Genomic DNA, 24,708 nt, shown 5'->3' with positions numbered 1-24,708 from the left:
ACAGAAACAAAAGAGAAAATATCCAAAAAAAAATCGTACGAATTCAAAATCAAGTATCCAAGAAACCCATGTATGAAATAATTAGTACTATATATTTTTTTTTAATTCAGCTCTAGGTGCTGACGTGTCTGACACACTGATCTTGTTCTAATGGATTACGTGGCACAACAATGAAAGTAAACAAATCGGACGGCTCTCGTCTTCTTTTAACTAGACACCGTTGGATCTCTCACCACTGAGGGTAGATAGATAGATAAAAACGAAACAGAGTGAATGAATAAGCGTTTTTTATTTTTGTCACATTTGTGTGAAGAGAGTGACATTTATAAAAGCAAAGCGCGATAGAGTGAAACGACAACTTCGGATTATCCGTCTTTACTACATACAGAGGCCAGACAGAGCTAAACTATACACAAAAGATTAGAGAGAACAAAGGTTTTTGGATTGATCTCTCATCTCTGTTTATAATTCTGTGTGTGTGTGTTTTCGTACTGTGTACGTTTTTATTTTATTTTTCTTCATCTTCTTCTTGTGTCAGTTACATATCAATGTTTGATTTGATTGAAGAACAGTGACTCCATTAATGAATCTTTTTTTCCCTTACTAAATGCAAAAATACCTTCTTCTTTTTTTTTTTTTTTTGGGTTATTCACGGGTTGTAAATGTACAAACATTAATAAAAATCTTTTCTTTTTTTTTTTTTCATCTTTAAGTCTTTCTTTCTTTCTTTTTTTTTGCTTTTTGTCTCTTCTCTTTATTTCACGAAGAACCTGATTCTTCGAGACACGAGAAACGATTTTACAACTTTTCTCTCTTTCTCTTCTTCTTTCTGTAATCTAAAATCAAAGTGTGTGTGTGTAAGTAAATCATCAATCCCCTTTTGTTTTGCAGAGATGTCGAACAAGTGAGATTTTTTTTTTTGTTTTTTTTGTTCTGTTCTTCTCTGTGAGCTAGTCTGAGTCTTTCTTCTTCTTCTTCTTAACCTCTGGTTTAAGTGGTGAGAAAACAAAAAAATGGAAATGGGTCGTCGAGATGCGATGAGACGTGGAGGAGGAACCAATAAACAACAATCTGGTAACACAAAAATCCAATCTTTTTCTTTTGTTTCACAAACCAACAAAAATAAAAATCCAACCTTTTTTTTTTTTTTTTTGTCGTCGTTTGCTCTGTTTTGTTTGGTTTTAAGTTTTTGTATCTCCAACTCATGTGATTTTTTTAGGATCTGGGTATACTGGGAAATCAAAGAAACGAATGTTGAAGAAACTTGGTTTAGCTGATGATAATGTAAAACGAATGATGAGTTACGAGTTTCTTCATCATCATCATCCTTCAGATTTAGAAAACGAGGTTTCTCGGAAGATACCTAAGCTTCCAAAAAAGGTAACTTCTTCATCAAATACGCCAAACTTATAATTTCCTCATTCATTAACTATCCCTTAATTTTCTCCTCATCTTTTTAACTCTTTTCACATTTATTAATTTCTCTCTTTTCTCTCTCTCATATTCAGAGTTTGAAAGGCACTAGTGGTGTGGATCATGCCTCTGTACCACGTAAGCTTCGTTCAGGTGCGTTGTTCGTGACTCCTATGACACAAGAATACTTGTTACAAAACCAAATTTTTCATTTATTTTTTTTTTGTTAGTGAATTAATAATGAACTGCTAATGTGTCAGTAGAGTTGGTTGGGAAGATTATGGTATTTTTTTTTTGGCTTTTGAATCTGTGTTGGAGATTTTAGATTTCCTTATTTTTCAAGCAAACTCTTTTTCTTTTTCTCTTTCTTATTGTGGACGCAAGATTCTGCTACCATGTCTTTCTTTTTTCTTATATACTTTATAAAAATCAAAAAGCTAATCAATCTTCAACTTATAATATTTCTTTCTTTTCTTTAAAGCTTGTCTTTGTCAATTGGGGAACTCTCTTTTTCATCTCGAATTCAAAACCTACACTTCCTTTTTTTCTTTCTTTGCTAACCTTTTTTTCACTTTTTTTTTGTTTAATCTCATTTTGTGCACTTTTTCAACTGCAGCCATGAAGAAGCGGAATCTTGAATCTGTTTCTAAGCTATCCTCTGTCTCTAAGAGACTTAACCGGTCTAAAACCGGAAGTGAATCTTTTAACAAGGAGTTAGTAAAGAAGGAGAATCAAGAAATGGTTGGTTGTGTTTTTTTATGATTGACTTCAAATTTTGTAAGACATAAAAGAACAGTTTATGGAGTAATGGTTTTTGTTTTTTGTTTTTGGTTAGGAAGCAAAAGCTATTGTTCCTGAGTCGATGATGATTTCGAAAGATGAGAAAGAAGTTGCAGAGACTCTATACGGTTTAGCTGGAATGTTTACTGAGAAGAAGACTTTTCATGAGAAAGAAACTAGCAAACTTGACTCTAGCTTGGTTGTGAAACCTGACTATACACAAGCCGAATCGCTTGAACCGGAAGTTTCAGTTCTCTCTTCAGCCAAAACTAACCAGACTGATGCAAAGCCATTAGTGCAATCTGATAACCAGCTCAGCGTTACAGGGTTTGTAGCGAGTTCTCGTTTAAGTTTGTCTTCGGTTATTTAATTCTATTGGTGGTTTCTGTTGTCTAACTTTCACAGAATGGTTGATTTCATTGATAGATTGAAGCAAAGCAGCTCAGTGAATGTGACTGATGCACCTGTAAGCACTCCGATTCCTTCTGAATATTACTTTCGTAGTTTAGATTCATATAGCCACTGATTACATTGGAAAATTCTTAGGTAAGAGCCCTTGAAACAAAGGTTGCAACTAGTGACACGGACTATAAAAACAACGGTAATGAAACCTACCTTTGTATCATCACATACTCTTGAGTTAAGAACCGTTCTCCTAATACTGACTTTTGTGTTTCTCTAAAAAGGTCTTCTTGCACTGTGGCCTGGCTTATCTTCAACTGTTCGTTCAGGAGCTCAAGTTCTTTCAAAGTAACTCCTAACCTTTAACATGTATGTTAATTTTTTTTTGTGCTGCTAGGTTTCTTACCTTATATATGCGGATCGTTCTTTCTTAAATCAGACCATCATCCACAAAGCTTCCACCTTGGATGGATCAAGCTGCTTCTCCTTCTAGGACTGCTTCACTCTTGAGTGAACCGTTAAGAGTCCAGCCGAGAAAGTTGAAGAGATGTGCCTCTCACATTTACATTTCCCGTCTCATTAAAGTATTACAGACCAGTAAGAGTAGTCCCACGTCACTTAACCAAATTGAGCAAAGACCTTCAGAAATGTCAGAACGCAGACTCCCTGATCCGGTGACAAGCATTAGTGACTTTAAAACAATGGTGTCTCCAGCAAAGAGGTATCAAAACCCGCATTTACTCGATATACATAGGACACATAATTCAAAACCCGTGGAAGAAGACAGGACTCAGCTGGCTCTCGATCTCAATGGTTCACATACTTCACAGAAACAGGTAATATACATCACAGTTCTTATTCTCTTAATTCGTTTTCTGTCTGATTCTTATCTCTTTTCTCTTTTAACTGACAGAGCTATGATTTCCTAACTCTATCATCTGCTGGAGCAACACAATCACATTTCCAACTTCCAAATTCAATTCCACAGTATCTCTCAGCAGCTTACAATAGGCAACTCTCACCTGCAACTTCTAGCTATCAGGTTTTTATTTCTCTGACCCAAATTGTCTCTCAACTAGCAAATTGTCTCTCTCCAGTAGTAACATTCTTTCATTTTGTAAGTTGCAGCAGCTTTCTCCATATCTAGCCAGCAGATTCCAAACGGCTTACAATGCAAACCAGCAGCAGCAGCAACAGCTTCAAAAAAGGCTATGGGCTGCTCAGTACAGACCAACAAATGGAAACACCATGCAATCAAACCAATACAGTCAACCAAACCTCTCTTTGAACCTGACTAGTATTCAACAACCTCCCCAAGTTGCTTCCTCCCCAAGGTACAACAACAACAACAGTTATGTATCTCAACAGAAACATCATCTCATGGCTGCTGCTGCAGCAATGTCAATAAGCCATCACCATAATAATAACAATCCTTCACGGATGGTGATGAACAGACAAGAACACCATTTCCCACTTATCTATGAAGATACAAGGACACCATTGCAGCTACTTTGCAACGAGCAGTAGTGAAGCTGCCCTGTTTTGCTTTTATAGTTAAATAGTTGTAAGGATTTTACAGATGGTTTGAGTAAAAAAAAACAGAAATCTGTTTCTGTCTTCGCCGGAATTTGAGATGGTGATGATAATCGGTTAAACAAGGAATTGTCAGTGAGAGGTGATTGAATCCCACTAGTTTGAGAAAAAACCATTAATGTCTTTTTATGTAAATGATCCAGGAGTTCTTCAAAGGAGCAAATATTCTTGAGGACCATGTTTTCTAAAGTGAGACAGTAACAACAAAAAAAAATGTTTCATAAAAGTTTCTTGTGCAGCAAGCGAATTGCTCCAATAAAGACCTTAATTCTTTCAAGAAAAAATTTACATGAAATTTTTGGGAAAATGGAATTTTACATTATATTGTTGGATTTAAACAATGTTACAATGGCTCATTCCATTGAAAAGAAAGAAAGAAAGAAAAAAAAAATATATATCTTTTCATATCATTTTTTTGTGTAGATGCATTCTTACACGGATTTTAAAGTTTTTTATTTGTTTAGTGCAAGTTAGTTTTTTTCAATAATGAAATCCTCTACTTCTTATTCTTTTAACAGAGCGGGAATAAAATTGTAGTATATGACATATGGTAATTGCAAAATGGTATTTTTCACAAAAAAAAATTAGTGTGAAGGGGAGAAAGTTATATATTATGAACAATATATATATTCCAAAAGACTATGAGGTATTAAAAAAAATAAGAAATAAAGAGTACTCTGAAGAAGTGGAGATGAAGAAAATAATATGCTTTGCGTCGTCTCTCACTCAATTCTAAAGTCACAAAGCTATAAGCAGCAGAGCTTATGTATCTCTTTGCTGAACCACAGAGAGAGCTAAACACTAACTAGCCATAAGATGGAGACGATGAAGAGAGCAGAGATAGATACAACGGCACCTTTTAAAACTGTCAAAGAAGCCGTTGCTTTGTTTGGCGAGAGAGTCTTAGCCAGTCAAGTCTACTCCAACCATCTCAAAGTGGCAAGTACTCCTTATTCATAAACTCGAATTACCATATGATTCTTTGATTTCGAGATTGGTTATTGTGATAACATTAGTAATGAAACAGATGCAGGATGAGAAATGGGAAGAAGATCCATCAGGGATTGAGACAGAGCTTGAAGAGACAAAACATGATCTAAAAAGGGCAAAGGAAGATAGCATAAAAATGAGAAACTCATTGTCTTGTCTCAAGGAAGAGCTTGAACGGACAAAACAAGAGCTCCAGAAGCTGAGAGTAGATCCTGAGGAACCCGAAAACAGAATCGATGATACTGTCTTCAAAACCAAATTCGAAGTGTTAGTTCCTCGGGTTGATGATAGACTAACCAGAAGTCCGACGTTGAGATCGATGAGCGAGAAAAGATACGTGAAATTTGCAAACCCGAGTGGTAATAATGGTTCGGTGGTGGAGATGTTTCTTGAGAGACATCCTTCGATGAAAAAGAAGGAGAAGAAGACGAAGAAGAAGAAGAAGAGTTTGATCCCTTTGTTTATTGGAGGGTTATTTTCTAAGAAAAAGGTTTTGCAATGAAACAGTTTGGTTTCTAAATTTCTTTTGCTGTGTGTTTTTTTTTGGTTTTGATAATAATGTCACATGTATGTATGGCTTTTCGTAAATGCTCTTGAAAATATTTTATTATCCACTTCTTATTAAAAAAAAAAAACTTCTATATTCTTGAGTATACAATGAAAATGCTCGAAGTTTCAAACAAATTTACCTAGAAAAGAGTCGTCAAAAATGTGAATAATTTATAAATAACCATAATATAAGTTTCTCAAAATTACAATAACTCAAATAAAAGCAACGCCTCGAACCAAATGTTGAAGCAAACAAAAAAAGAAGTGAGCTTTGACTTTTGAGATGTTGATCACTAAACGTAAGCTTCATGATCTTCATCACAAGACATAGCCGAAGACTTGTTGAAGAACTCTATGCAATCAGCGATAGCTTCACTGTAGTGTACATGAGACGAATAGTACGAACTACTACACGAAACCTTCGGCGGCTCAAACCTCTCTCCGTCGTGGGAGCCGTTGCGTGAGTTCTTATGCCGGCGAGAGGAGGAAGGGAGAGTGAGATCGATGAGCCTCATGAGAAACTTTCGTAATCCGTGGAAGAGCTTCATCGTGAAGACAGATAATCCTATCGAACTGATCGTTCGAAGAGATGAATTGGATCTCGAGGGTTTTGTCTATATACTCTATATATGAATGGTGAAAGCTCGTGTATACATATTTTTGATAATTTAATAACTATAGAACTAGCATTCAAAATTCTTATAAAATTAAATTAAAAAATTTCCCCAAGTAAAATTTGTAATGATTCATCAAGGAGGAAAAACAGGAACAAGAGTGTTTCAATGATTAAACCACCAAAGAATTTCTTGAGATGTGTTTTATCCTATGAACATATGTAGGCCCCATCTTAACTCTATCTAAAGCTCTTAATCCCATCTAACTGTCTCCAATTTTTGTTTTAATTAAATGACAAGAGATTAACCTATTATATAGTTTATATTGTATATGGTTCCGACTAAGTGTCACAGACTCATAGCATTGCTCAGGAAAAAAAATGTTTTTTCCCCCAACATTGGCCAACAATATGCTTAATTTATTTTAGATCCCATATCAACTTTTGTTTTTTTCATTTGTTAGTTCAAAGACTAAAGTAGTTATCTTATTAAAATGTTTTCGTCTAAATGTGACTGCAATACAAAATATGAAAAATTACATCGTGGAATTATGATCAAAGTATAAGTGTACAGCATCAGCAACACTTCAAGACAATGTCAGTATCTTTTGCTATAATTCCAACGTATGATATACCTCACCACATGGACATAGAGACTGAAGTTTTCTTTAGTTTTAAAAGCTTTCAATGAGAAACAAAGGAAACTAATCAACGTACGAGTAATCATAGGTTGAATTGCCGTATAATTAATGCATAATTAAAGCTGTAATTAGTGATTACATTCAGAAAAGGAGATTAGTGGTCCTGCGGTTACACTTGTCTTTGACCTAGTTTTAGGGGTACAATGAATATTGGGACCAGTAAGCAAAACATTTAACTTCAAAAACATTATTCGCACGTAGAACAAAACAAGAGTTTGATTAAAAAAAAAAGTACATATTAAAAGGCAGATAACGAGGAAATTCATTAGAGAGAAGGCGACATGGAGAGAACAAAAAAGAATTAAGAGGCTTTTGGTGAAATGATTTGTTGGATTAGGTTTCTTTTTTTATAATTTAAGGTTTTATGACGGTTATGATTATGTCTTGCACTTTAAATTCTTCCTTAAAAGTTAAAACTAACTAAAACCACCTGGATAACTCATAAATAGCTCAATAGTTCATTAATTTCATGAACTTTTACTACTATATCAGAGAATTTTATCAGACTGATTCAGTTGGCCTTTTTATCTAGGAGTAAATATGCTAAATGATGATATGAGAGAAACTTATTTGTAAAAGATGTTGTGGTAAAATTGCGTAATAATTGGAATGTAATTTCGCACATGGACTAAACATAAAAGTAAAAGTGTAACATCATCATGTACAAAGATCGGCTAAAATAACATGTAATTTTTTAGTCATGCACGATAAATGATTCAATTAGTTTACTTCGTTTCTGTAAACAAATGAATTATCTGTACTTCAAAAAAAAAAAAAAAAGAGACGACAAAAAAAAAAAAAAAGACTTCGCCGAATTCAATGGATCAAGGACCTTTGAGTTACGATTCACACCTTTGGGTCTAAAATTTTTCTAAGGTAACTAATGGCCGGGGGCTAACAAGTCATGAAGGCCCATTCGAGTTTACACGTAACATATATTTTTAGGTGTTTCACCTCACAGTGATATATTTTTAGTTTCCATTTTGAGTCAAGTTTTTTTTGTGTTCAGTTCTTTTGAGGGAAGTTTTTCTATTTATTTTTTGTAAACAAGTCCGAGTTTTTAGGGAAGATATTACACTAGCATAGTAGAATCAGACTAGTGACTTAAAACGGTAAAATAAAATTGCAGAAAAAGAAAAAGTAAACAATATTCAATAATAAGATAATACTTTAGACTAAAGAGGTAAACGAAATACGGTAAAAAAAAAATTATAAAAAGAAGCAGGACAAAAAAATGTATTGCTTTCTTCTCTGTATAGCTTTTCTTATTGCACCAGTAATAATAGTAAGTTAATAATCAACAAACTATTAAAAGAACTAATCACTTGTTTTGTATATGACTCTTAAATATCGGGAAAAATGTCATTTAAATCATGAACTTTTAAATTTGGCCATTTAAACCATGAACTTTGTTGTAGGCCATTTAAAACATCAACTTTTGTTGATTAGCTTTTTTAAACATGAAGTTTCGTTGACCAAGCCAAAAAAGACATGACGTTAAATCCGATAGTTGACCTACTAACAGACGTTACTTCGCCGTTAATCACTCTGTTACTGACAAAACTATGTCGTTTTAATGGAAGTTTTAGTTTGAAAAAATGTCATTTAAACCATGAACTTTTTAATATAGGCCATTTAAACCATGAACTTATAAATGTATATCATTTAAACCATAAATTTTCAAATTTATGTCATTTAAACCATAATACATGAATACAATGATCAATCCTTCAAACTCTAGTGTAGTGTCTTAAAACAAGATGATCAATCCTTCAAACTCTAGTGTAGTGTCCTAATAAATGAAAAGACTCAAAACAAATAAACATGACAAAGATCGAAAAAAAAGGATGAATTGATGTTCTTCATTCTCTTTTTCAGAATCGCATCATGAGGCAGAGTCGAAAAAAGAAGAGAGAAACTAAACTAAGGGTTAAACGGTTTAGCCGGTTAGGGTTATATACTTTTGCGGTTTCTAATAAACCTACCGAACCAAAATCCAATTATCCAAATCAATTGCGTCATACGGTTAGGTTTTCTCTTTTCGGTTTGCTTTGATAACCAAAATTTTCAGGTTGTCTAGTTTTCACCTAACGCCCAAGGCAAGTTCATGGTTTATATGACAGAAATTTGAAAGTTCATGGTTTAAATGACATACATTTACAAGTTCATGGTTTAAATGGCCTATATTAAAAAGTTCATAGTTTAAATGATATTTTCTCGAACTAAAACTTCCATTAAAACGTTAGTAACGGTGTGATTAACGGCAAAGTAACGTCTGTTAGTAGATCAACTATTAAATTTAACGTCATGTCTTTTTTGGCTTGGTCAACAAAATTTCATGTTTAAAAAAATTAATCAACAAAAGTTAGATGTTTTAAATGGCGTACAACAAAATTCATGGTTTAAATGGCCAAAATTTAAAAATTCATGATTTAAATGACATTTTTCTCCTTAAATATTGTCAAGCTTCTTTTTTTTATCATATGTTCTGGATTTTTAAAGCCACTTTTTCTGGCTTTGCAGAATTCACAGATTATGATTCATCAATGCTACTTTTTATGATGATCTGAAATTATTTCCAAACACTCTTCAACAAAACCTCTCACAACATAAACTACAAGCGGGATTAAGCATCTCCCCATTTGGAATTTGTTGTTACTCAAAGGTCCATAGGTCTCAAATATTTTGTTTTATAGAATATACAAATATTACCATTACATAATCAATGTTGTTTAAAAATTTGGATATAGACATATGCGTATGTGTTTTAAGGTCTTACTTTTTAACATTGCTCGCTACAGTTGGTTGAGTCAACTTTAACTCCATCTTTTAATATAACTTCTGAATTCTGAAACAGTGAAACTGATGGTATGTTCCACATATTTGTTGCAAAACTCGAATATAAAACTGGTTTGATTCCAAATCTCTGATTTCATTTGCAACTTCAAGGAGAAATCGACTTATTTTATAAATAAACAATGTAGCAGCTTCTGACAACGAGGAAAGTTCCAATGGTGCACCCTCTCAGCGTGCTTTAACCCTTTATTATTTATGGGTAAATTTCGAACTTATCTGAACCATACCAATATATAACTACTGTGTTTCTTCTTATGTTTTGACGACACTATGTAATAATATGTATACTCAACTAATAAAACTATACAACACCCAACTTTTATTTACAAAATCAATTCAGCTTTCCCTAGAAAAATTAAAGAACAAAAAATGAAAAGAACTCGGGTGAATAAAACAATTTACTGAAAACGCATGTGGTAGCAATTATACCACTCTGCCAGTCCCACACTATTTGATGCCCACCAGTGTGAACAGCTGTGAAAGTTACTATAGTTAACAAAATGTTACGCTTACTTACTGGTCAAAAGGCCTAATTTGAGAAAAGAACACGTTAACTTGATCATAATTAATAATCATTAGTTTTTAACCTCACTCTACTAGTAATTCTTAACCTAATCATGAGCTCAATGATAAAAAAAATATGTAATTTTGAACATACTAGCTTAAAATCCTAAGAATTACACACTTATTAAGTCAATAATAAGATGGGATTTATGATTCAGGTTGATGATTAATTAACCTAATTTCCTTATACTATAAAATGTTAGAAGTACTAGAACAAACATTATTTCTTAAGTTAACATTACAAATTCAAGATTCTAAGACTTTGTAAATAACTACGAAGCAAGGTAATATAGCTCTCGGGTTATAAACCACAAGCTCCTCCAGATTCGAATAAACTCCAGCGTTGACCGCCACCGAGTCAAACACACCATTGCTCGATGAAACTCCGACCGCCGAACTATCCTCCACCGGAGACTTCTTCTCCGCCGTAACAGAACCCTCCGCCGCCGGTAAATCAACGCGTTTAACTCTCCCAGCGATCACGCGGCACACAAGCATCACCCTCCTCGCATCATCGCTACACGTCAGCAAATCATCAGCTCTTCCGCTACTCGCCGTCGTCCTCACCCCGCCTACGTTAGCGGTTGCGGTAGCTCCTCCTCCGCCAGCGGATTTTCCTAGGAATCCGTGGCGAATCGCGTTGCATACGCCACAGCCAGGGAGGTTAGAGCAGAGAGAAGACGAGCCACGAGCTCCGAGAGAGCAAGTGAGAGTGGTGCAGTGGAAACGAAGAAGCTCGTTGCCGTCAGCGGCACAGCGAGCGTCTTTTCTGGTGGTTTGAAGCGCACGCGCCTTCACTGCGTCTCGACAATCTTCAAACCGTTGGATCGTACGTTGAGTGTTGTGGACTTTTAATATCCGTTCGATCTGACAGATGGGACTGTCTTTTTTAAGCCAGCTTGATTTGAATATGATCTCCACTATGTTTCGACCCGAATCTTCCGGACCTAACTCCGAAACTGCAAAGAAAACGACAACGTTTTTTGCTCATAAAATCAGGGAAACTGTATTATCAAGTCAAAACAAAATCTTGAGTTTTGGAAACATTAAGACAGAGTTTTAATTCGGTTACTGTCAGGTGGGGTTGTAATTCTTATACTGTCGAATAGTTAAATGACACGTAATAAGTATCAGGGGGACATTGAATTTAGTTAAGAGCAGAGAGACAGCTGTTTCTTTTTATAGTACACAAAATGGTCCCCATGGCAGCATGCTAAGTGTTTTCCAAAGCAAAACGACATATATGGATACCATAGAATATATTGTACCTCTCCAGTTATATTTATTCCCTATTCTCTTTTGTAATATTCTCTAAAAATGCGGATGAATCTGCTACATAAGGCCAAATTCATCCTAACTTATTTGATCGATATTATCACCGACAATAACATTGAGATCTTGATTCCATTAAAAAAAGATAAGTGTAAGCTAATAAAGCATGTTCGTTAATTATTTGCTTAACATTATGGTAAATCTATCGATAAATCCAAGTGCAGATTCACCGGAAAACATGTGTTAGTGCTAATAATTCAATCAAATACTAAACAAGTTGAGTTTATATCATCATTCACAAGTCAAATCATGGACTGAGATCTTAATTTTTTTCCAATTAAGGATCCAAAAACATAATATTTTACTTTACTAAGCAATTTGCATTAACGAAATCCCACTGGATACTAGGTTTAACTTTAAAAAATGCGACTACTCAGTATTCACACCAAAAAAGAAAAAAGATTGTAGCTATTAGCTAGAGCGTAATTAAATAATTTGAGCTAAATGATAAAGTTAAAATTAATTTTAACAAACGAAAATAGTAAAATGTAAAACCCGTACCTGCGTGACGAACAGCTTGATGAAGCTCTAAGCTTTCAAGCTTGGGAAAAACTTCTCCACATTGGGAACAAGCACAAACCCTAGGCGAAATTGGATACCTACCATTTAAAGAAAAAAATAATGAACATACTAAATTATAACTAGGATGACTTCTCTCATCATTAATTTGTGTAGTCATTTTTACCTGCTAGGGTCAACGATCATGTGACATTCGTAACATCCGGAGAGTTTACGGAACTGCATGGCTCTAAACGAAGTCGTTGATGATGACGTGTAACTCCCACTGGCGTTAGATCTCGTTGAGCCAGATGTAAGAGACCGAGACGAAGAGGAACCGTGTTGACCAGGTTTCCGAGTCAGAAGCCGAGTCTCCGAGTCAGGAGCAGTCGAGTTAGCTACGTCGGGAGAGTGGTCTGCTCTATGAACCACGCGAGTGTTGCCGTGAGCCACGTCTCTGAAGCTACATATGGAGCTGCACGACGAGCCGAGCTTGGAAGGAGATAAGTTAGTAGTGATGGACGGAGCAGGCTGAGAGTTCTTGGAAGGATCATGGACTCTTGACCCTTCGATTTGTTTGCAAGTCAATAGGTTCTTGATTTGGTCCCATGAAGAAGGCTGCTTAGGAAGTACTGGTTTCTTCGATTTCTGCGGTTTGTGTGGTTTCTGTTTCTGCGGTTGAGTTTGGTCGGTGGGATTCTCGCGTTTCTTGCGTTTGCTCGACGGTGGATTGTGTTTTTGAGGCGGCTCTGCGTTTTCCGGCAAGAAAGTTAGTAAAGCCATTGTAAGAAAGAAGGAAAGAAACTCTTGAGAATGTGAGAGTTTCTCTTTTGTGTTCTTCTTTATGGTTCTTTAATTATAACCTTTTTTTTCTTAGGTGTTGAAATCGAAGATGGATCCAAGATGTGTAATAAGGAGGGAAGAAGGTTAAAGTAGTGGGCTCTATCTTTCTTTAATGGGTCTTTATTTTACAGTTTTACTTTCTTACCCTTCTCATTTCGAATTTTAATTTACTAAGATTTATAATCTTTTGAATTGAAAATAGGGTACTAAATTAACTATATTCAGATATCTTGTTTTGTCAGATCTTTCTAATTAATTTTGGCATCTGGTTGCTTACTTTTTTAGTTGTAGGCTTGCAGTGCAGTTAATTTTGTATATTTTCCTCAAAAGAAAGAACAGTATTTAATATGCATTTCAAATAGTGAATTACTTTTTTGATGATAAGAAATTAGTTAGAAGATACTATTGAAATTAATTTTTTTTGGACGAGCTTGGTTGGCCTTGTATGTGCTTTAACTGCTTTCATCTATCTATCTGCTTCATCTATATAATCTGCCATTACAGTTTGACCTACTTAAGGGGCTGACTTTGTTAACGTCACTGAAGCTTCTATTGGTAGAGATGCAGACAAAATGCCACGTAAGAAAGCATCTTGACTCTTTAATATATCGATTTGTTTGGTATATTATACTCAAATCTCTGATTGAAATCTCATTATTATGAGACGCTATAATACATAATAATAATGAAAATTTTAGCTATGAAGACTATAGATTGGAGAATTAATCCATGTTTATCAAAATAGAAAAGGTTTGAAGATTGGAGTAGTACTCATTATTATAAAATAATTGTTTTGGATGTATGGTCAAAACAATTGTTTAAAACAGAAACAAGATATATTACACGTTAAACACCAGACAAGGTCTTTGGAAACTTCGTATTTGGAACTGTGATTACGGATTCCAAATGTTCTATTTGTCTCGAGTTGGATTTTTCAATGCCTTTTATTTCTTAGATTCCTTCCTATAAATAAACTAAACCATACTGTATTTTAATTTATTTCTATAGTATGTTTTGGTGTTAAATTCAATAATTATTTACAGTATTTAAGATATATGCAATATATCTGCATTAGTCCAAAAAAAAAAAAAAAAAATGCAATATATCTGCAATGTGTATGTAATCTGTAAGAAAACGATATTGGACTAGACTGATAGACTGTTCCTTTCTCAAAAGTAATTAAGTTAGGGTGTCATAAACTGATTCCACTACAGTAAAAAGTGGTGGAGTTACACTTGAAGTTTGTGTAAATAGGTATGGGTGTAAATTCATTTATTAATATACTGATTATCATAAAAAGGTTTAGTGCACGAAATAAATGATACTTTATTTTATAATAAATGGTGAGAATTGAGAATTCCACAACACAGTGTCTAACTTACATCATGGCAGTAATAATATTGATAACTCAGGCACCATATACTTTTAGGTTGTGGTATTAAACACTCAACACATAGATTTGAGTAATTGTATTAATCGCTCATCAATAAGTAACATAAAGTGAATTACTGTAATCATAATCAAGGTAAAAACTGAAGCAATCAAAATATTTTTTTATAAGGTTGACCATTGACCAGATGTAAAAATCGAAGGCCTTCACATTCGCCGCAATACTTGGATTTTATCACGAAGTCGCTTTGGCCTTCTCACTTGTCGTGTTCCACATTTGTCCCTCTCTTTTGTTTTTTCAATCTAATAAACTTGGTTATAAAAATCATCAGAGATCATTATTATTATCATTATAGAATTAGTCATTTCGTTTCAAATTGTGTTCAATGATGTTTGCTATTTTATAAGTTTCATTGAGACAAAAGAAGAAAAAGGAGCGCGAGGTGTTGAGAATGTGTTTGATTCTTAAAAAAAACGAGTTTGAATTTCAAAAAAACGAAAAGTTAAAGTAATTGTTTACAAACGTAACGTTTAAATAATTTGTTAGAAGTCCGGTGACAATGGAATTTATTCGACTGACAGAAAATTTTAATCCCTGCTGCATGTAGTATTAAAAAGAGTCTATACTGACAACGTGGCTGGTAAGGGTTGGGTTGTGATTAATAAATTTTACTCATTTATAACTTCAAAATTTGATATAAATTTTATATTGGTATTACCCATCTTGTATTGCAGTAAAGAGAAACCTTCCAATTCCCAATTTGTATAAATTCAAGTGCTTTGAATATGGCATTAAATATAGAGCCACGAACGATTGTAGTTTTTTAAAACACCGACAGAGAGAGAGAAAGCTTCGTACTGTGATACGTATATACTAGTAGTATGGATCTTTTCATGAATTTTCTCAGGTATGTTTTGAAAATTTTTGTAAGGTTTATTTCTGTGACCAACAACAAGAAGACTAGAAGATCAGTATATCTCTAGATACAAAATGGTGTTACTCTTAGTATAATGTGTTATTCGTTTACCATGTTATAAAGTGCACGTGTGATTTGGGGTCTAAAGGTTTGGCAAAATGGTTTTAAAATATATGAAAACTAGAGACAATTGTTGTGTCCCCATTTCATGTTATCATAATATACTATACTACGTACTTATTATAAGGAATCGAATCAAGCCCCGCATCTGATGTCATTTTAATTAGATTACATCTCCCACCCAACTAGTTGAAAACTTAAACGTACGGACATATCACTAATATCAAATAATTAATCCCTAGCTCAAAGGGTCAAATATCATAAAGAAAAAAGAAAACAAATTATTTAGTACACTTTTTAAACAGACATACGATTTTTGAAATTTTGTACAAACAAACGAACATAATACCTGTGGTACAAGAAAATATACATTTGAGAATTAGTTTCCAAAATAAACTGTTAATATCCATTACTGTTTTGCATCATCTTGAAAGTATCTTACTGTATCATGTTCCATATTAATAAAGTAAACTTTTACAGTAAAAAAAACTATAGTCATATCTCATATGCCTAAAGAACTGTCACGAAAGTGTGAATAATACATTGTGATAATGATACAGTATGTATGAAAAGCATGTGGTCTACTTTAATACTAGAATACTTGTAACAACTGCAATGTAATTCTTTTCACACACTCATTCTGCAATCAAATAACTTGTAGAAAATTAGATGAGAGAAAACGAGACCTGGTTTTGGTCTTTACTACCTAAAAATTGTAGTTGTTTGTTGTTGTGTTGCTTTTTTATAGTTAGAGAGTCCAAAATTGGGATTTTTATCGCGTCAGGGATGGCTTGTGGAGAATTAAACAAAATGGTGAAAAAAATAAGAAGAAGAAGAGAGGTTCTTCTTGCTGACACTCTTTAGTTTCACACTGGATCATACAACAACAACAACAAGCTTCATATCAATAAATGCAAGTAGATATATACAACAACTATCATTCAAATATGGTCCCTAATTTTTATAGTGGATTCATCAATCATTCCGTTGCATATCCTTCTTTCAATTATTGGTCTCTCTACACAACTCATAAATTTATGAAAATCTGTATTCATTTTGGTCTTCGTTTTACACGTATTATCAAATTGGTTATTTTGTACGTACAATAAATACAATGCCATACAGTTAGATATTTTGTAAATGTTTATGTATTTTTCCACACAATGATGATATGTCACAACTTGTAGCCGTGTGGTCCTATTGTTTATGTATTATTTTTATGTTTAACCCCTTTCGTTTTATAAATTACTTTGCAGAGTGTTCTTTTATCTTTTGAGTAACAAATGTAATAACGACCAAAGTGTATATAGTTTCTTTGAAATTTAAAAATAAAAGTATTTGAGCAGTGATGTAAAAGCAGTTTATCCATTCTGCTACCCGTCACATTTAACCTGATCCACAACGAATTGAGATGATAGGTGGGTTTTGACAGGTCGGTTTATATCCGGCCTGCTAGATTAAGAGAGTGGAGACATGTCACATGTGGGCTTGATAAGGGATTGGGTGCCATCACACACGTGAAGCATTTAAGTTTACGGTACATGTCAAGCCAAATTCTAATAGTTCAATGGATAAATTAAGGTACTTTATTTATTAGCAATTTACATTTGTAATATGAAAGTAACATTAACGCATATACGTTTGTTCCTCCTATTAGCGACTAAAAGAAAGAAGATGAATGATACATAGTTAGTACAATGTGTGGATTCACGAGTCAGTCTTAGTGTTACATCCTCTTGGATGAGTCTCTACCTCACTTGGTAACTTCGTTTTCTTTCACCTTAGGAATTGGGTCATCAACTTCAGGTGTTGTTGTCTGTTTCTTTTCCTGTTCACAAATAGAAGAAGTAGTAAATTAAAGATCTTATAATGAACTCTCACATGTTAAAAAGAGTCAAAAAGAGTAGAAAGATCATGCGTGGACACTAGAAACAAGATATATATATATATATATATATATATATATATATATATATATATATATATACGCGTAGAGAGAGGTGAAAAGAATTAACTAATTACCTCAGACTTAGATTTTGGTGTAGATTGTTCGGAAATATACTGCAAGATCTCAAAGAATCTTGTGTGTCCATGGTTAATTGCTTTTTGGAGATATATCATTGCCATATTCCCAGCTCTAGTCCGTACCTCTATCAAGCTGCGGTCAATTTCATCTTCATGCTTTGAGATGTATGGCCTGAAGAAAGAATCGTACACATATGTAGTTCCCTGAAAAGGTAAACACACAGAAGATATATCAATTGTTAGAGAGAAAGACAATTGAATCAAAAGATTTTGTATCTCATAGGCTTTACTTACTTTGGTCTTTGGGAACCAGAGATAAATAAAGAATGCCAACTTGGCCTCGCTATACATTGGTAACCTTCAAAATGAAAACAAAATATAATATAATAAGAACAGCGAAACTATATATTTGTTACTAACCAAGTACTTAAAAAATTAATAACAACATGTACGTACCAGGAAACAAGAGCATCGCCAACTCGTTCGGATATCGTTAAAACAGCTACAATAATCCTACAAAGATGTTTAAGAGGAAGCAACAAGCAATATTTAGTAACCTTAAAAGCTAGAGATCAAGAAAAGAAAAGAATTATATGAGAGACGCTCATCATAATATTATACCAATATTGGCACCAGAACTGAAGGTGTTCAATCTCAGGCTTGTTGAGTTCAACCGTTTTGTAACACTCATAAGCAGGATACGCATATCCAAACACCATTCTGTCAATAATTGAAAGTTTCATTAGTTTGTTTGATTATATACAACTAACTATTCCTAGCTAGGGAACACAAAAGAAGAGATCAAAGTTATTGAGTAACATACAGAAGGCCTCTTGTCAGAAACGATCCAATCATTTGTGATCACCTGCTAAACATATGCAAAAACAACAAACGAATCTGCTAATCACAATTATATAATTATGAACTATATCCAAATTCCGAAAACGAGACACTAAGCATTGAGATGACGCAACGTTTAAAAGCGATTGAAACCATAACATATATACCTATCTTATGATGAGACGACGTGATGATGCGGCAGGCGACGGTTACGGACAGTGACTTGCGCGAAAGGAGAAGCGAAAACGGTATGATTCGTATCGGGGATAGTGACTTGCGAATCCTTTTTTCTCCTAATTGTATATATTTTGTTCTCTGCTTGACAGTTTTAACTTGAAACAGTGCGTTGCGGGCTCCATATCATATAGTAACCGAGTACGTAAAACAAACAACTTTGAAAAAAGTTTTAGCAGCCGTTGGATTTTGATCTGACGGTTACTATCTTCTACTTTTGACCAGAGGGTGTACCGTATCGTTTTCGCACCTGATTGCTCCCTCTCCGAAATACAAAAATGGATAAAATTTGGATAAATCGAATAAAGCCACGTGAACAAATCTTAGCCGCTAATGATTAAACATCTAGTGGCTGAGATTATCCCAAAACCACTGGTTCATCTTCTTCTTCCTCCTCCTCTCATCTTCGCGCGCGCTTAAGCTATCGTTCTCCATAGCTTTCCACACAACATCGAAATCGAAATGCCAGTTTCAGCACCCTCTCCGCCTCGTCTTCTTCACTCTCCGTTCATCCACCGTCCAATCAATTTCACTCCGCCTTCTTTCTCCGCGAAGAATCTCCGGTCTCCATCTTATCCCCAAATCAAAGCTGAACTCGATCCCAACACGGTACTTTTGATTCTCATCTCTCTCTCTCTCTCTCTCTCTTCTCTCTTCTCATCACTTCAATTTGATTCTCAATTTCGGTTTTTTTTTTCGTAATTTTAGGTAGTCGCAATATCAGTTGGCGTAGCCAGCGTCGCATTAGGAATCGGAATCCCTGTGTTCTACGAAACTCAAATCGACAATGCCGTAAGTCTTTCAGATTCACTTGATTCAATCGATTGAGATTTTTTTGCGTTTTTCTAACACAACTTCTCGATTTAGTCTAAGCGAGAGAATACTCAACCTTGTTTTCCTTGCAATGGAACCGGAGCTCGTACGTTTTTTATTATTGCTTCTTTTATTACTCTTATCTCTTATAACTCTCTATCAAGTTGATGGTGTTTGTTTATTTTGTGGAGCAGAGAAATGTAGATTGTGTGTGGGAAGTGGTAATGTGACAGTAGAGCTTGGTGGTGGAGAGAAAGAAGTCTCTAACTGCATCAACTGTGATGGTGCTGGTTCTTTAACTTGCACTACTTGTCAAGGCTCTGGTGTTCAACCTCGATACCTTGATCGAAGGTACTGTATGATTATTCAAAGCTACTCTGTTTTTTTTGTTGTTGTTGCACATTGTAGAGATAGATATACTCACACTTTTGTTATCTTCTTTTTTCGTATATGGTCAGGGAGTTCAAGGACGATGACTAAATTGTCTTTGCACTAGAGAAAACAGATCAAAGTATCTCTTTTTCCTCCCTTCTCACATTTCTTCATTGTACAATACTGTTTTGTTCACCAAACACATGACGGAACAACATGTTGTATCATAGAGATCAGAGTTCAATCAAAATATTTCTTCTGTTGTCATGAAGTAACATGACAGTAAGCTTGTATCTTCATCTTAAAGCTGATACTATTTTCCCTCTTTAGCTATCTATCATCAATCAGCAACCAAAACAAATCTCTACAAAAGACCAAATCTATTGGTTTTTACTTGCAACAACAAGGAGCTAGCTACATATATATAGGTTGAAGTCAGCCTACCAGTGAAACTGAAGGAGAAAGTTTCCTGCATTTTCCTTGTAACCATGTTAACCGTAACTTGTTACTTTTAAGAGATATGAAAGTCTCTCTAAGACCAGGGTTCTCAAAAATGTCTAAAGCTGCATAGTAGACGCCTTCATCCATGTTCTCTATCTCGTCAAGCACATTGATACAGTTTGTAATACTAAATCTGTCCTCTTGCGTTTCCGAATCAGCCATCCTTGACCTCAAAGTAGTTACCATGTCCGACAAAGCACCTGCCATTTTCTCCAATGCTGCTTGATCAATATGGCTCGGTCCTAAAGAGGTCTTTGAATCAGGTTCTCTCTTCCTTTTTCTATCTACCAAGTTTGTGTCTGCTTGCGCTAAGATTGGTGTTGATATATTCTCTGAGGATTGATTTGCCATGGATTCTTCTAATCCTTCAAAGTGACTTGACTGAGCATATCTACCATCAACGGAATCATCACCAAATATAGTGCAAAGCTGCTCATAAATGGGACAATCCTTAACATTAACTGCTTCATCACTCCTAGGCTGTACCTGTGGAACCATGTGTGCAAAAAAACAAGCATTTCCTTCAATAAAACACAATGCTTAAACCTAAAGAGGATAAAAGTAAGTAAGCTTACACCAGAGTCTTCTTCCAACAAGTCAAACCCCAAGATACATCTTGTATCTTCTTCGAGAACAGATTCGTTTTGAACATGAGATGATTCAAGAGTGTTATAGCGTTGTCTCAGAACAGCAAGATGTTTCCTCAACTGAATATTGTTGAAGTTAAGCTCCGTCTGCTCGTTGAATTCACGGCGTATGTTATTCCATGCTTTGCTATCGAAAACGTTGTTATGTCTGTTTCCTGATTGAATCTGTTTAACCACCAAGTCAGCTAAAACCTTGTCAAGAAACGGAGTCCATCTCTTTCTCGATCGATCTTGCTTTGTTGGTTGTGCGTTAGCTTCAACATCCATCAACATCTGTGATTCAAAATTAAAGACCTAATAAAAATAATAAGACATCAGCTATATATATCTATCACAAGATAAACACAAGACAGAGACTTTACACCTGACACAGTGACACTTGATAAAAATGACGTAACACATTACCAATTACTTTGTGGTACTACATACAAAATCAAAAGGACCATAGCAATTTCTAAGAAATTCAGCTAATTATGGTGTGATGTGATCACGAAATAAACTCATCATCCGGCGATTTCAGAACAAAATATAAAGAGAAAAAAACGCAAGTGCGGAACTTGTTATAGACTGACGACCTCTCTGGAGATGGAAATTATAACACGATCACTCGATCAGTCCTCCATGGATTACGAGCGCAAGACTGAATCTCTAGATAATAAGAAAAAAAAAAAATAAAGGGTTCGGATTTAGGGATTCTGCCAAGTTGGCGTGCTAATGGGCTAGTTTAATGCTTGGTAAAGCCCAGACCCAATAATCTCAAATTTTCCACTTTGTCTTTCATTGGCATAATGGTCAATAGACTCAATACTTATACACCTCTGGCTAGAGTCGACAAAGATGGAGAAGCCTTGCATGGTGAGATATGGCAACAAATGGCAACAAAAATAAAGCACCACTAACCCCACTTGTTCCTTATTAAACTTCTTTAATCTGTTGTTCTTGTTCCCATCAGATTTTTTTAATTTTTCCCAATTTAAAATGTTGGCCTACTTAATTTTATTTACAAACAAATTAGTTCTTTTCCTCCTATTATAAATGTGGACACCTAATAAAAATTGATATAGCGACCGACAATTGTGACAGTGACACACTGACTACATTTTACATACAGTTGTACCCGTCTCATTTGCTTCCTTTAAAGTTAAAAAGGGGTAAAACAGTAATTATTCACCTTATAAATTACATTAATCAATAAATACAACCTTGATTTAATATACTAACACAAAAAAAAAAAGATTCTAAAGAAGGAAAAAAAAAAATTAGATAGATCTGAAATCCCGCTTGATACTCCACCGACTTTAAACTAATTTTTAGAGAGATTTGATTTTTTATTTTTTAAGTTAGAGTAGAAGAAGCAGAAGTGTGGGCAGTGACTCCTCTCTCCACCTTCCTTTTTGATTCAACCTATCACCTTTGCTCCTCCTTCCCATCTTCATCAACAGATTCCTATAGATCCGTGTAGCTAAGTGAATCTAGCTACATTGAACCTCGGATCTAAAATCAAATCCACGAATTTCGAAAAAAATCAAAAAAATGGGGGAGAAATCAAAGTCCAAAGGTTGGTGCGGTTGGTTTATCGCGATTATTGTGTTAGCTGCTGTTGTTCTCGCCGTCGTTTACACCGTCAAATCTAGAATGAAGAAATCCGGTGACGCTGATGGTTCTGGTCCTGTTCCTGGTCCTCCCGGCGCCATTGATAAAAAATACGCCGACGCTCTCAAGTTGTCTTTACAGTTCTTCGATATCCAGAAATGTAATACTTCTTCAATCTAATTTCGCAGATTCCATTAGATTCTTAACTTACCTGACAAGTTATTTTTGATTTTGATTCGTTTGCATGTTTTTGAATGTTGTTAGCTGGTAAATTGGTGAACAATAAGATACCTTGGAGAGGAGATTCAGGTCTTAAAGATGGAAGTGAAGCTGATCTTGATCTTTCCAAAGGCTTATATGATGCTGGTGATCATATTAAGTTTGGTTTCCCTATGGCTTTCACTGCTACGGTTCTCTCATGGTCGATTCTTGAGTATGGTGATCAGATGGATGCTGTCAACCAATTAGATCCTGCTAAAGACTCTCTTCGTTGGACTACTGATTATCTTATCAAAGCTCATCCTTCTGATAATGTCCTCTATATCCAGGTTTTGGACTTCAAAATCATTCATGCTTAGATTAGAGTGTGGAAGCAAATGAGTCTCATAGTGATTGATTGTGTATTATAGGTGGGAGATCCAAAAATAGATCATCCATGCTGGGAGAGACCTGAGGATATGAAAGAGAAGAGACCACTTACTAAAATTGATGTAGATACTCCAGGGACGGAGGTTGCTGCGGAAACTGCTGCAGCTATGGCTTCTGCGTCTTTAGTGTTTAAGGATAGTGACTCTCAGTATTCAGCCACGCTTTTGAAGCATGCCAAGCAGTTGTTTGATTTTGCAGATACTAAACGAGGCTCTTACAGTGTTAATATACCTGAGGTTCAGAAGTTTTACAATTCGACAGGGTATGGGGATGAGTTATTATGGGCTGCTAGTTGGTTGTACCATGCTACGGAGGACAAAACTTACCTTGACTATGTGACTAAACATGGAAATGAGTTTGCTAGTTTTGGAAATCCAACTTGGTTTAGTTGGGACAACAAGCTTGCTGGAACACAGGTTAGATTGAACACCAGTTGGAGCATTTCTGTTTTTGATTTTTTTCGCTTGAATAACATTTATGCTTCTTAATCATTGCAGGTACTATTATCAAGATTACTCTTCTTTAAAAAAGATTTAGCAGGAAGCAAGGGACTTGGAAGTTACAGGGACACTGCTAAAGCTGTCATGTGTGGGCTTTTACCAAAGTCTCCAACAGCTACAGCTAGTAGAACAAACGGTAATCTCTACTTTTAATATTGCATATACAACATAAAGCCTCTTTGACTCAGTTTCTTATAAAGCTTGGTTCTTGTTAAATAGGTGGTCTTGTATGGGTTAGTGAATGGAACTCGCTGCAACAATCCGTGTCCTCAGCGTTCTTAGCCTCGCTTTTCAGTGATTACATGCTCACTTCCCGAATCCACAAAATATCTTGCGACGGTAAAATCTTCAAAGCAACAGAGCTCAGAGATTTCGCCAAATCACAGGTAACTACTAACAACATATGAGAAACTATACACAAACAATATAAAACAACTCAAAGAAGAAGACTCACTGGAGTTTCTTCCTGTAGGCTGATTACATGCTGGGGAAGAATCCGTTAGGAACGAGCTTCGTGGTGGGTTATGGAGACAAATACCCAGAGTTTGTGCATCATAGAGGAGCTTCTATTCCCGCAGATGCAACCACAGGGTGCTTAGATGGATTCAAATGGTTCAACTCAACCAAACCAAACCCAAACATAGCATATGGTGCACTCGTAGGTGGACCTTTCTTCAACGAGACGTTCACTGACTCACGAGAGAACCCAATGCAGAACGAGCCAACCACTTACAACAATGCACTTCTCGTTGGTCTTTTGTCTAGTCTTGTCACTACCTCTTCTGCTTTACAATCTTTGAAGTGAGCTATTTTTTATTGAAGTCACATTGCTACGTCTATTTTTTTTTTTTTGTTTCTTTCTTTTTTAATGTTTGTGTATTATTCACACGCTGTGTATTGGTTGATATGTTGATGAGTGTTAAACAAACAATTAGTTGTCTAATCAAATTACAAAGCTTGTCGACAAAAAATAAA

At 35.0% G+C, this 24,708-nt stretch overlaps 8 protein-coding genes across 19 annotated transcripts; 4 read left to right on the top strand and 4 right to left on the bottom strand.

Annotated features, from left to right (window-relative positions):
* Positions 1–234: 234 nt before the first annotated feature.
* On the top strand, positions 235–4,343 carry LOC104713225 (uncharacterized). 10 transcript variants are annotated; one of them, XM_087466785.1, is made up of 13 exons: positions 346–435; positions 892–904; positions 996–1,074; positions 1,220–1,380; positions 1,509–1,566; positions 2,030–2,154; positions 2,249–2,520; positions 2,620–2,659; positions 2,740–2,794; positions 2,880–2,943; positions 3,035–3,431; positions 3,509–3,637; positions 3,718–4,343. In XM_087466785.1, the coding sequence occupies exons 3-13, from the start codon at positions 1,014–1,016 to the stop codon at positions 4,120–4,122; spliced, it is 1,767 nt and encodes a 588-aa protein (XP_087322911.1). In that variant the 5' UTR covers positions 346–435; positions 892–904; positions 996–1,013; the 3' UTR covers positions 4,123–4,343. The 10 variants fall into 10 exon arrangements, with proteins under 10 accessions (XP_087322912.1, XP_087322913.1, XP_010428608.1 ...); XM_087466786.1 differs by lacking the exon at positions 892–904 and having other exon boundaries at positions 235–435; positions 3,724–4,343; XM_087466787.1 differs by having other exon boundaries at positions 274–435; positions 892–1,074; positions 3,724–4,343.
* Positions 4,344–4,906: 563 nt separating this feature from the next.
* LOC104713224 (WEB family protein At1g75720-like) lies at positions 4,907–5,821 on the top strand. Its single transcript, XM_010430304.3, has 2 exons — positions 4,907–5,127; positions 5,216–5,821. The coding sequence occupies exons 1-2, from the start codon at positions 5,005–5,007 to the stop codon at positions 5,678–5,680; spliced, it is 588 nt and encodes a 195-aa protein (XP_010428606.1). The 5' UTR covers positions 4,907–5,004; the 3' UTR covers positions 5,681–5,821.
* A 67-nt stretch (positions 5,822–5,888) lies between these two features.
* Positions 5,889–6,353, bottom strand: LOC104715854 (uncharacterized). Its single transcript, XM_019230327.2, has one exon. The coding sequence runs from the start codon at positions 6,273–6,275 to the stop codon at positions 6,021–6,023; it is 255 nt and encodes an 84-aa protein (XP_019085872.1). The 5' UTR covers positions 6,276–6,353; the 3' UTR covers positions 5,889–6,020.
* Positions 6,354–10,624: 4,271 nt separating this feature from the next.
* Positions 10,625–13,384, bottom strand: LOC104713223 (uncharacterized). The gene is made up of 3 exons (XM_010430302.3): positions 12,479–13,384; positions 12,295–12,392; positions 10,625–11,420 (listed from the first exon to the last, which is right to left on the bottom strand). Exons 1-3 carry the CDS (start codon positions 13,072–13,074, stop codon positions 10,708–10,710), a joined length of 1,407 nt encoding a protein of 468 aa, XP_010428604.1. The 5' UTR covers positions 13,075–13,384; the 3' UTR covers positions 10,625–10,707.
* Positions 13,385–17,128: 3,744 nt separating this feature from the next.
* On the bottom strand, positions 17,129–18,760 carry LOC104713222 (putative HVA22-like protein g). Of its 2 annotated transcripts, none has more exons than XM_010430299.3 (7): positions 18,593–18,760; positions 18,409–18,453; positions 18,207–18,305; positions 18,042–18,098; positions 17,880–17,943; positions 17,583–17,789; positions 17,129–17,388 (listed from the first exon to the last, which is right to left on the bottom strand). In XM_010430299.3, exons 2-7 carry the CDS (start codon positions 18,438–18,440, stop codon positions 17,314–17,316), a joined length of 534 nt encoding a protein of 177 aa, XP_010428601.1. In that variant the 5' UTR covers positions 18,441–18,453; positions 18,593–18,760; the 3' UTR covers positions 17,129–17,313. The 2 variants fall into 2 exon arrangements, with proteins under 2 accessions (XP_010428601.1, XP_087323540.1); XM_087467414.1 differs by having other exon boundaries at positions 18,409–18,450; positions 18,593–18,746.
* Positions 18,761–18,963: 203 nt separating this feature from the next.
* Positions 18,964–20,169, top strand: LOC104713221 (protein disulfide-isomerase LQY1, chloroplastic). Its single transcript, XM_010430298.3, has 5 exons — positions 18,964–19,268; positions 19,368–19,451; positions 19,527–19,578; positions 19,667–19,823; positions 19,931–20,169. Exons 1-5 carry the CDS (start codon positions 19,122–19,124, stop codon positions 19,950–19,952), a joined length of 462 nt encoding a protein of 153 aa, XP_010428600.1. The 5' UTR covers positions 18,964–19,121; the 3' UTR covers positions 19,953–20,169.
* A 30-nt stretch (positions 20,170–20,199) lies between these two features.
* Positions 20,200–21,774, bottom strand: LOC104713220 (L10-interacting MYB domain-containing protein-like). Of its 2 annotated transcripts, none has more exons than XM_010430297.3 (3): positions 21,568–21,774; positions 20,921–21,265; positions 20,200–20,831 (listed from the first exon to the last, which is right to left on the bottom strand). In XM_010430297.3, the coding sequence occupies exons 2-3, from the start codon at positions 21,263–21,265 to the stop codon at positions 20,280–20,282; spliced, it is 897 nt and encodes a 298-aa protein (XP_010428599.1). In that variant the 5' UTR covers positions 21,568–21,774; the 3' UTR covers positions 20,200–20,279. The 2 variants fall into 2 exon arrangements, with proteins under 2 accessions (XP_010428599.1, XP_010428598.1); XM_010430296.3 differs by having other exon boundaries at positions 20,921–21,286; positions 21,568–21,771.
* Positions 21,775–22,120: 346 nt separating this feature from the next.
* Positions 22,121–24,708, top strand: LOC104713219 (endoglucanase 10). Its single transcript, XM_010430293.2, has 6 exons — positions 22,121–22,745; positions 22,850–23,133; positions 23,215–23,649; positions 23,731–23,869; positions 23,953–24,119; positions 24,206–24,708. Exons 1-6 carry the CDS (start codon positions 22,526–22,528, stop codon positions 24,536–24,538), a joined length of 1,578 nt encoding a protein of 525 aa, XP_010428595.1. The 5' UTR covers positions 22,121–22,525; the 3' UTR covers positions 24,539–24,708.

This window comes from Camelina sativa, chromosome 9 (genome assembly GCF_030686135.1).
Source record: "Camelina sativa cultivar CO46 ecotype springtype chromosome 9, ASM3068613v1".
In the NCBI taxonomy this organism is placed as follows: domain Eukaryota; kingdom Viridiplantae; phylum Streptophyta; class Magnoliopsida; order Brassicales; family Brassicaceae; genus Camelina; species Camelina sativa.
The sequence above is the reverse complement of the archived record's forward strand: the minus strand, read 5'-3'. Positions and strand labels throughout refer to the sequence as shown.

What these genes read in the sequence shown, in the direction of transcription:
- LOC104713220 (XM_010430297.3), bottom strand. Translation starts at nt 21,265, where the DNA reads ATGTTGATGGATGTTGAAGCTAACGCACAACCAACAAAGCAAGATCGA. An exon ending in TGTTGGAAGAAGACTCTGGT is followed by an intron (nt 20,832 to 20,920) that starts GTAAGCTTACTT and finishes ATGGTTCCACAG; the next exon opens with GTACAGCCTAGGAGTGATGA.
- LOC104713222 (XM_010430299.3), bottom strand. Translation starts at nt 18,440, where the DNA reads ATGATTGGATCGTTTCTGACAAGAGGCCTTCT. An exon ending in CAGTTCTGGTGCCAATATTG is followed by an intron (nt 18,099 to 18,206) that starts GTATAATATTAT and finishes ACATCTTTGTAG; the next exon opens with GATTATTGTAGCTGTTTTAA. An exon ending in CACCAAAATCTAAGTCTGAG is followed by an intron (nt 17,389 to 17,582) that starts GTAATTAGTTAA and finishes ATTTGTGAACAG; the next exon opens with GAAAAGAAACAGACAACAAC.
- LOC104713223 (XM_010430302.3), bottom strand. Translation starts at nt 13,074, where the DNA reads ATGGCTTTACTAACTTTCTTGCCGGAAAACGCAGAGCCGCCTCAAAAA. An exon ending in ATGATCGTTGACCCTAGCAG is followed by an intron (nt 12,393 to 12,478) that starts GTAAAAATGACT and finishes TTTAAATGGTAG; the next exon opens with GTATCCAATTTCGCCTAGGG. An exon ending in TCAAGCTGTTCGTCACGCAG is followed by an intron (nt 11,421 to 12,294) that starts GTACGGGTTTTA and finishes TTTTCTTTGCAG; the next exon opens with TTTCGGAGTTAGGTCCGGAA.
- LOC104715854 (XM_019230327.2), bottom strand. Translation starts at nt 6,275, where the DNA reads ATGAAGCTCTTCCACGGATTACGAAAGTTTCTCATGAGGCTCATCGAT.
- LOC104713221 (XM_010430298.3), top strand. Translation starts at nt 19,122, where the DNA reads ATGCCAGTTTCAGCACCCTCTCCGCCTCGTCTTCTTCACTCTCCGTTC. An exon ending in TTGCAATGGAACCGGAGCTC is followed by an intron (nt 19,579 to 19,666) that starts GTACGTTTTTTA and finishes TTTGTGGAGCAG; the next exon opens with AGAAATGTAGATTGTGTGTG. An exon ending in CCTCGATACCTTGATCGAAG is followed by an intron (nt 19,824 to 19,930) that starts GTACTGTATGAT and finishes GTATATGGTCAG; the next exon opens with GGAGTTCAAGGACGATGACT.
- LOC104713219 (XM_010430293.2), top strand. Translation starts at nt 22,526, where the DNA reads ATGGGGGAGAAATCAAAGTCCAAAGGTTGGTGCGGTTGGTTTATCGCG. An exon ending in GTTCTTCGATATCCAGAAAT is followed by an intron (nt 22,746 to 22,849) that starts GTAATACTTCTT and finishes GAATGTTGTTAG; the next exon opens with CTGGTAAATTGGTGAACAAT. An exon ending in ACAAGCTTGCTGGAACACAG is followed by an intron (nt 23,650 to 23,730) that starts GTTAGATTGAAC and finishes TAATCATTGCAG; the next exon opens with GTACTATTATCAAGATTACT.
- LOC104713224 (XM_010430304.3), top strand. Translation starts at nt 5,005, where the DNA reads ATGGAGACGATGAAGAGAGCAGAGATAGATACAACGGCACCTTTTAAA. An exon ending in ACTCCAACCATCTCAAAGTG is followed by an intron (nt 5,128 to 5,215) that starts GCAAGTACTCCT and finishes GTAATGAAACAG; the next exon opens with ATGCAGGATGAGAAATGGGA.
- LOC104713225 (XM_010430306.2), top strand. Translation starts at nt 1,014, where the DNA reads ATGGAAATGGGTCGTCGAGATGCGATGAGACGTGGAGGAGGAACCAAT. An exon ending in AACCAGCTCAGCGTTACAGG is followed by an intron (nt 2,521 to 2,619) that starts GTTTGTAGCGAG and finishes TTTCATTGATAG; the next exon opens with ATTGAAGCAAAGCAGCTCAG. An exon ending in CACGGACTATAAAAACAACG is followed by an intron (nt 2,795 to 2,879) that starts GTAATGAAACCT and finishes TTCTCTAAAAAG; the next exon opens with GTCTTCTTGCACTGTGGCCT.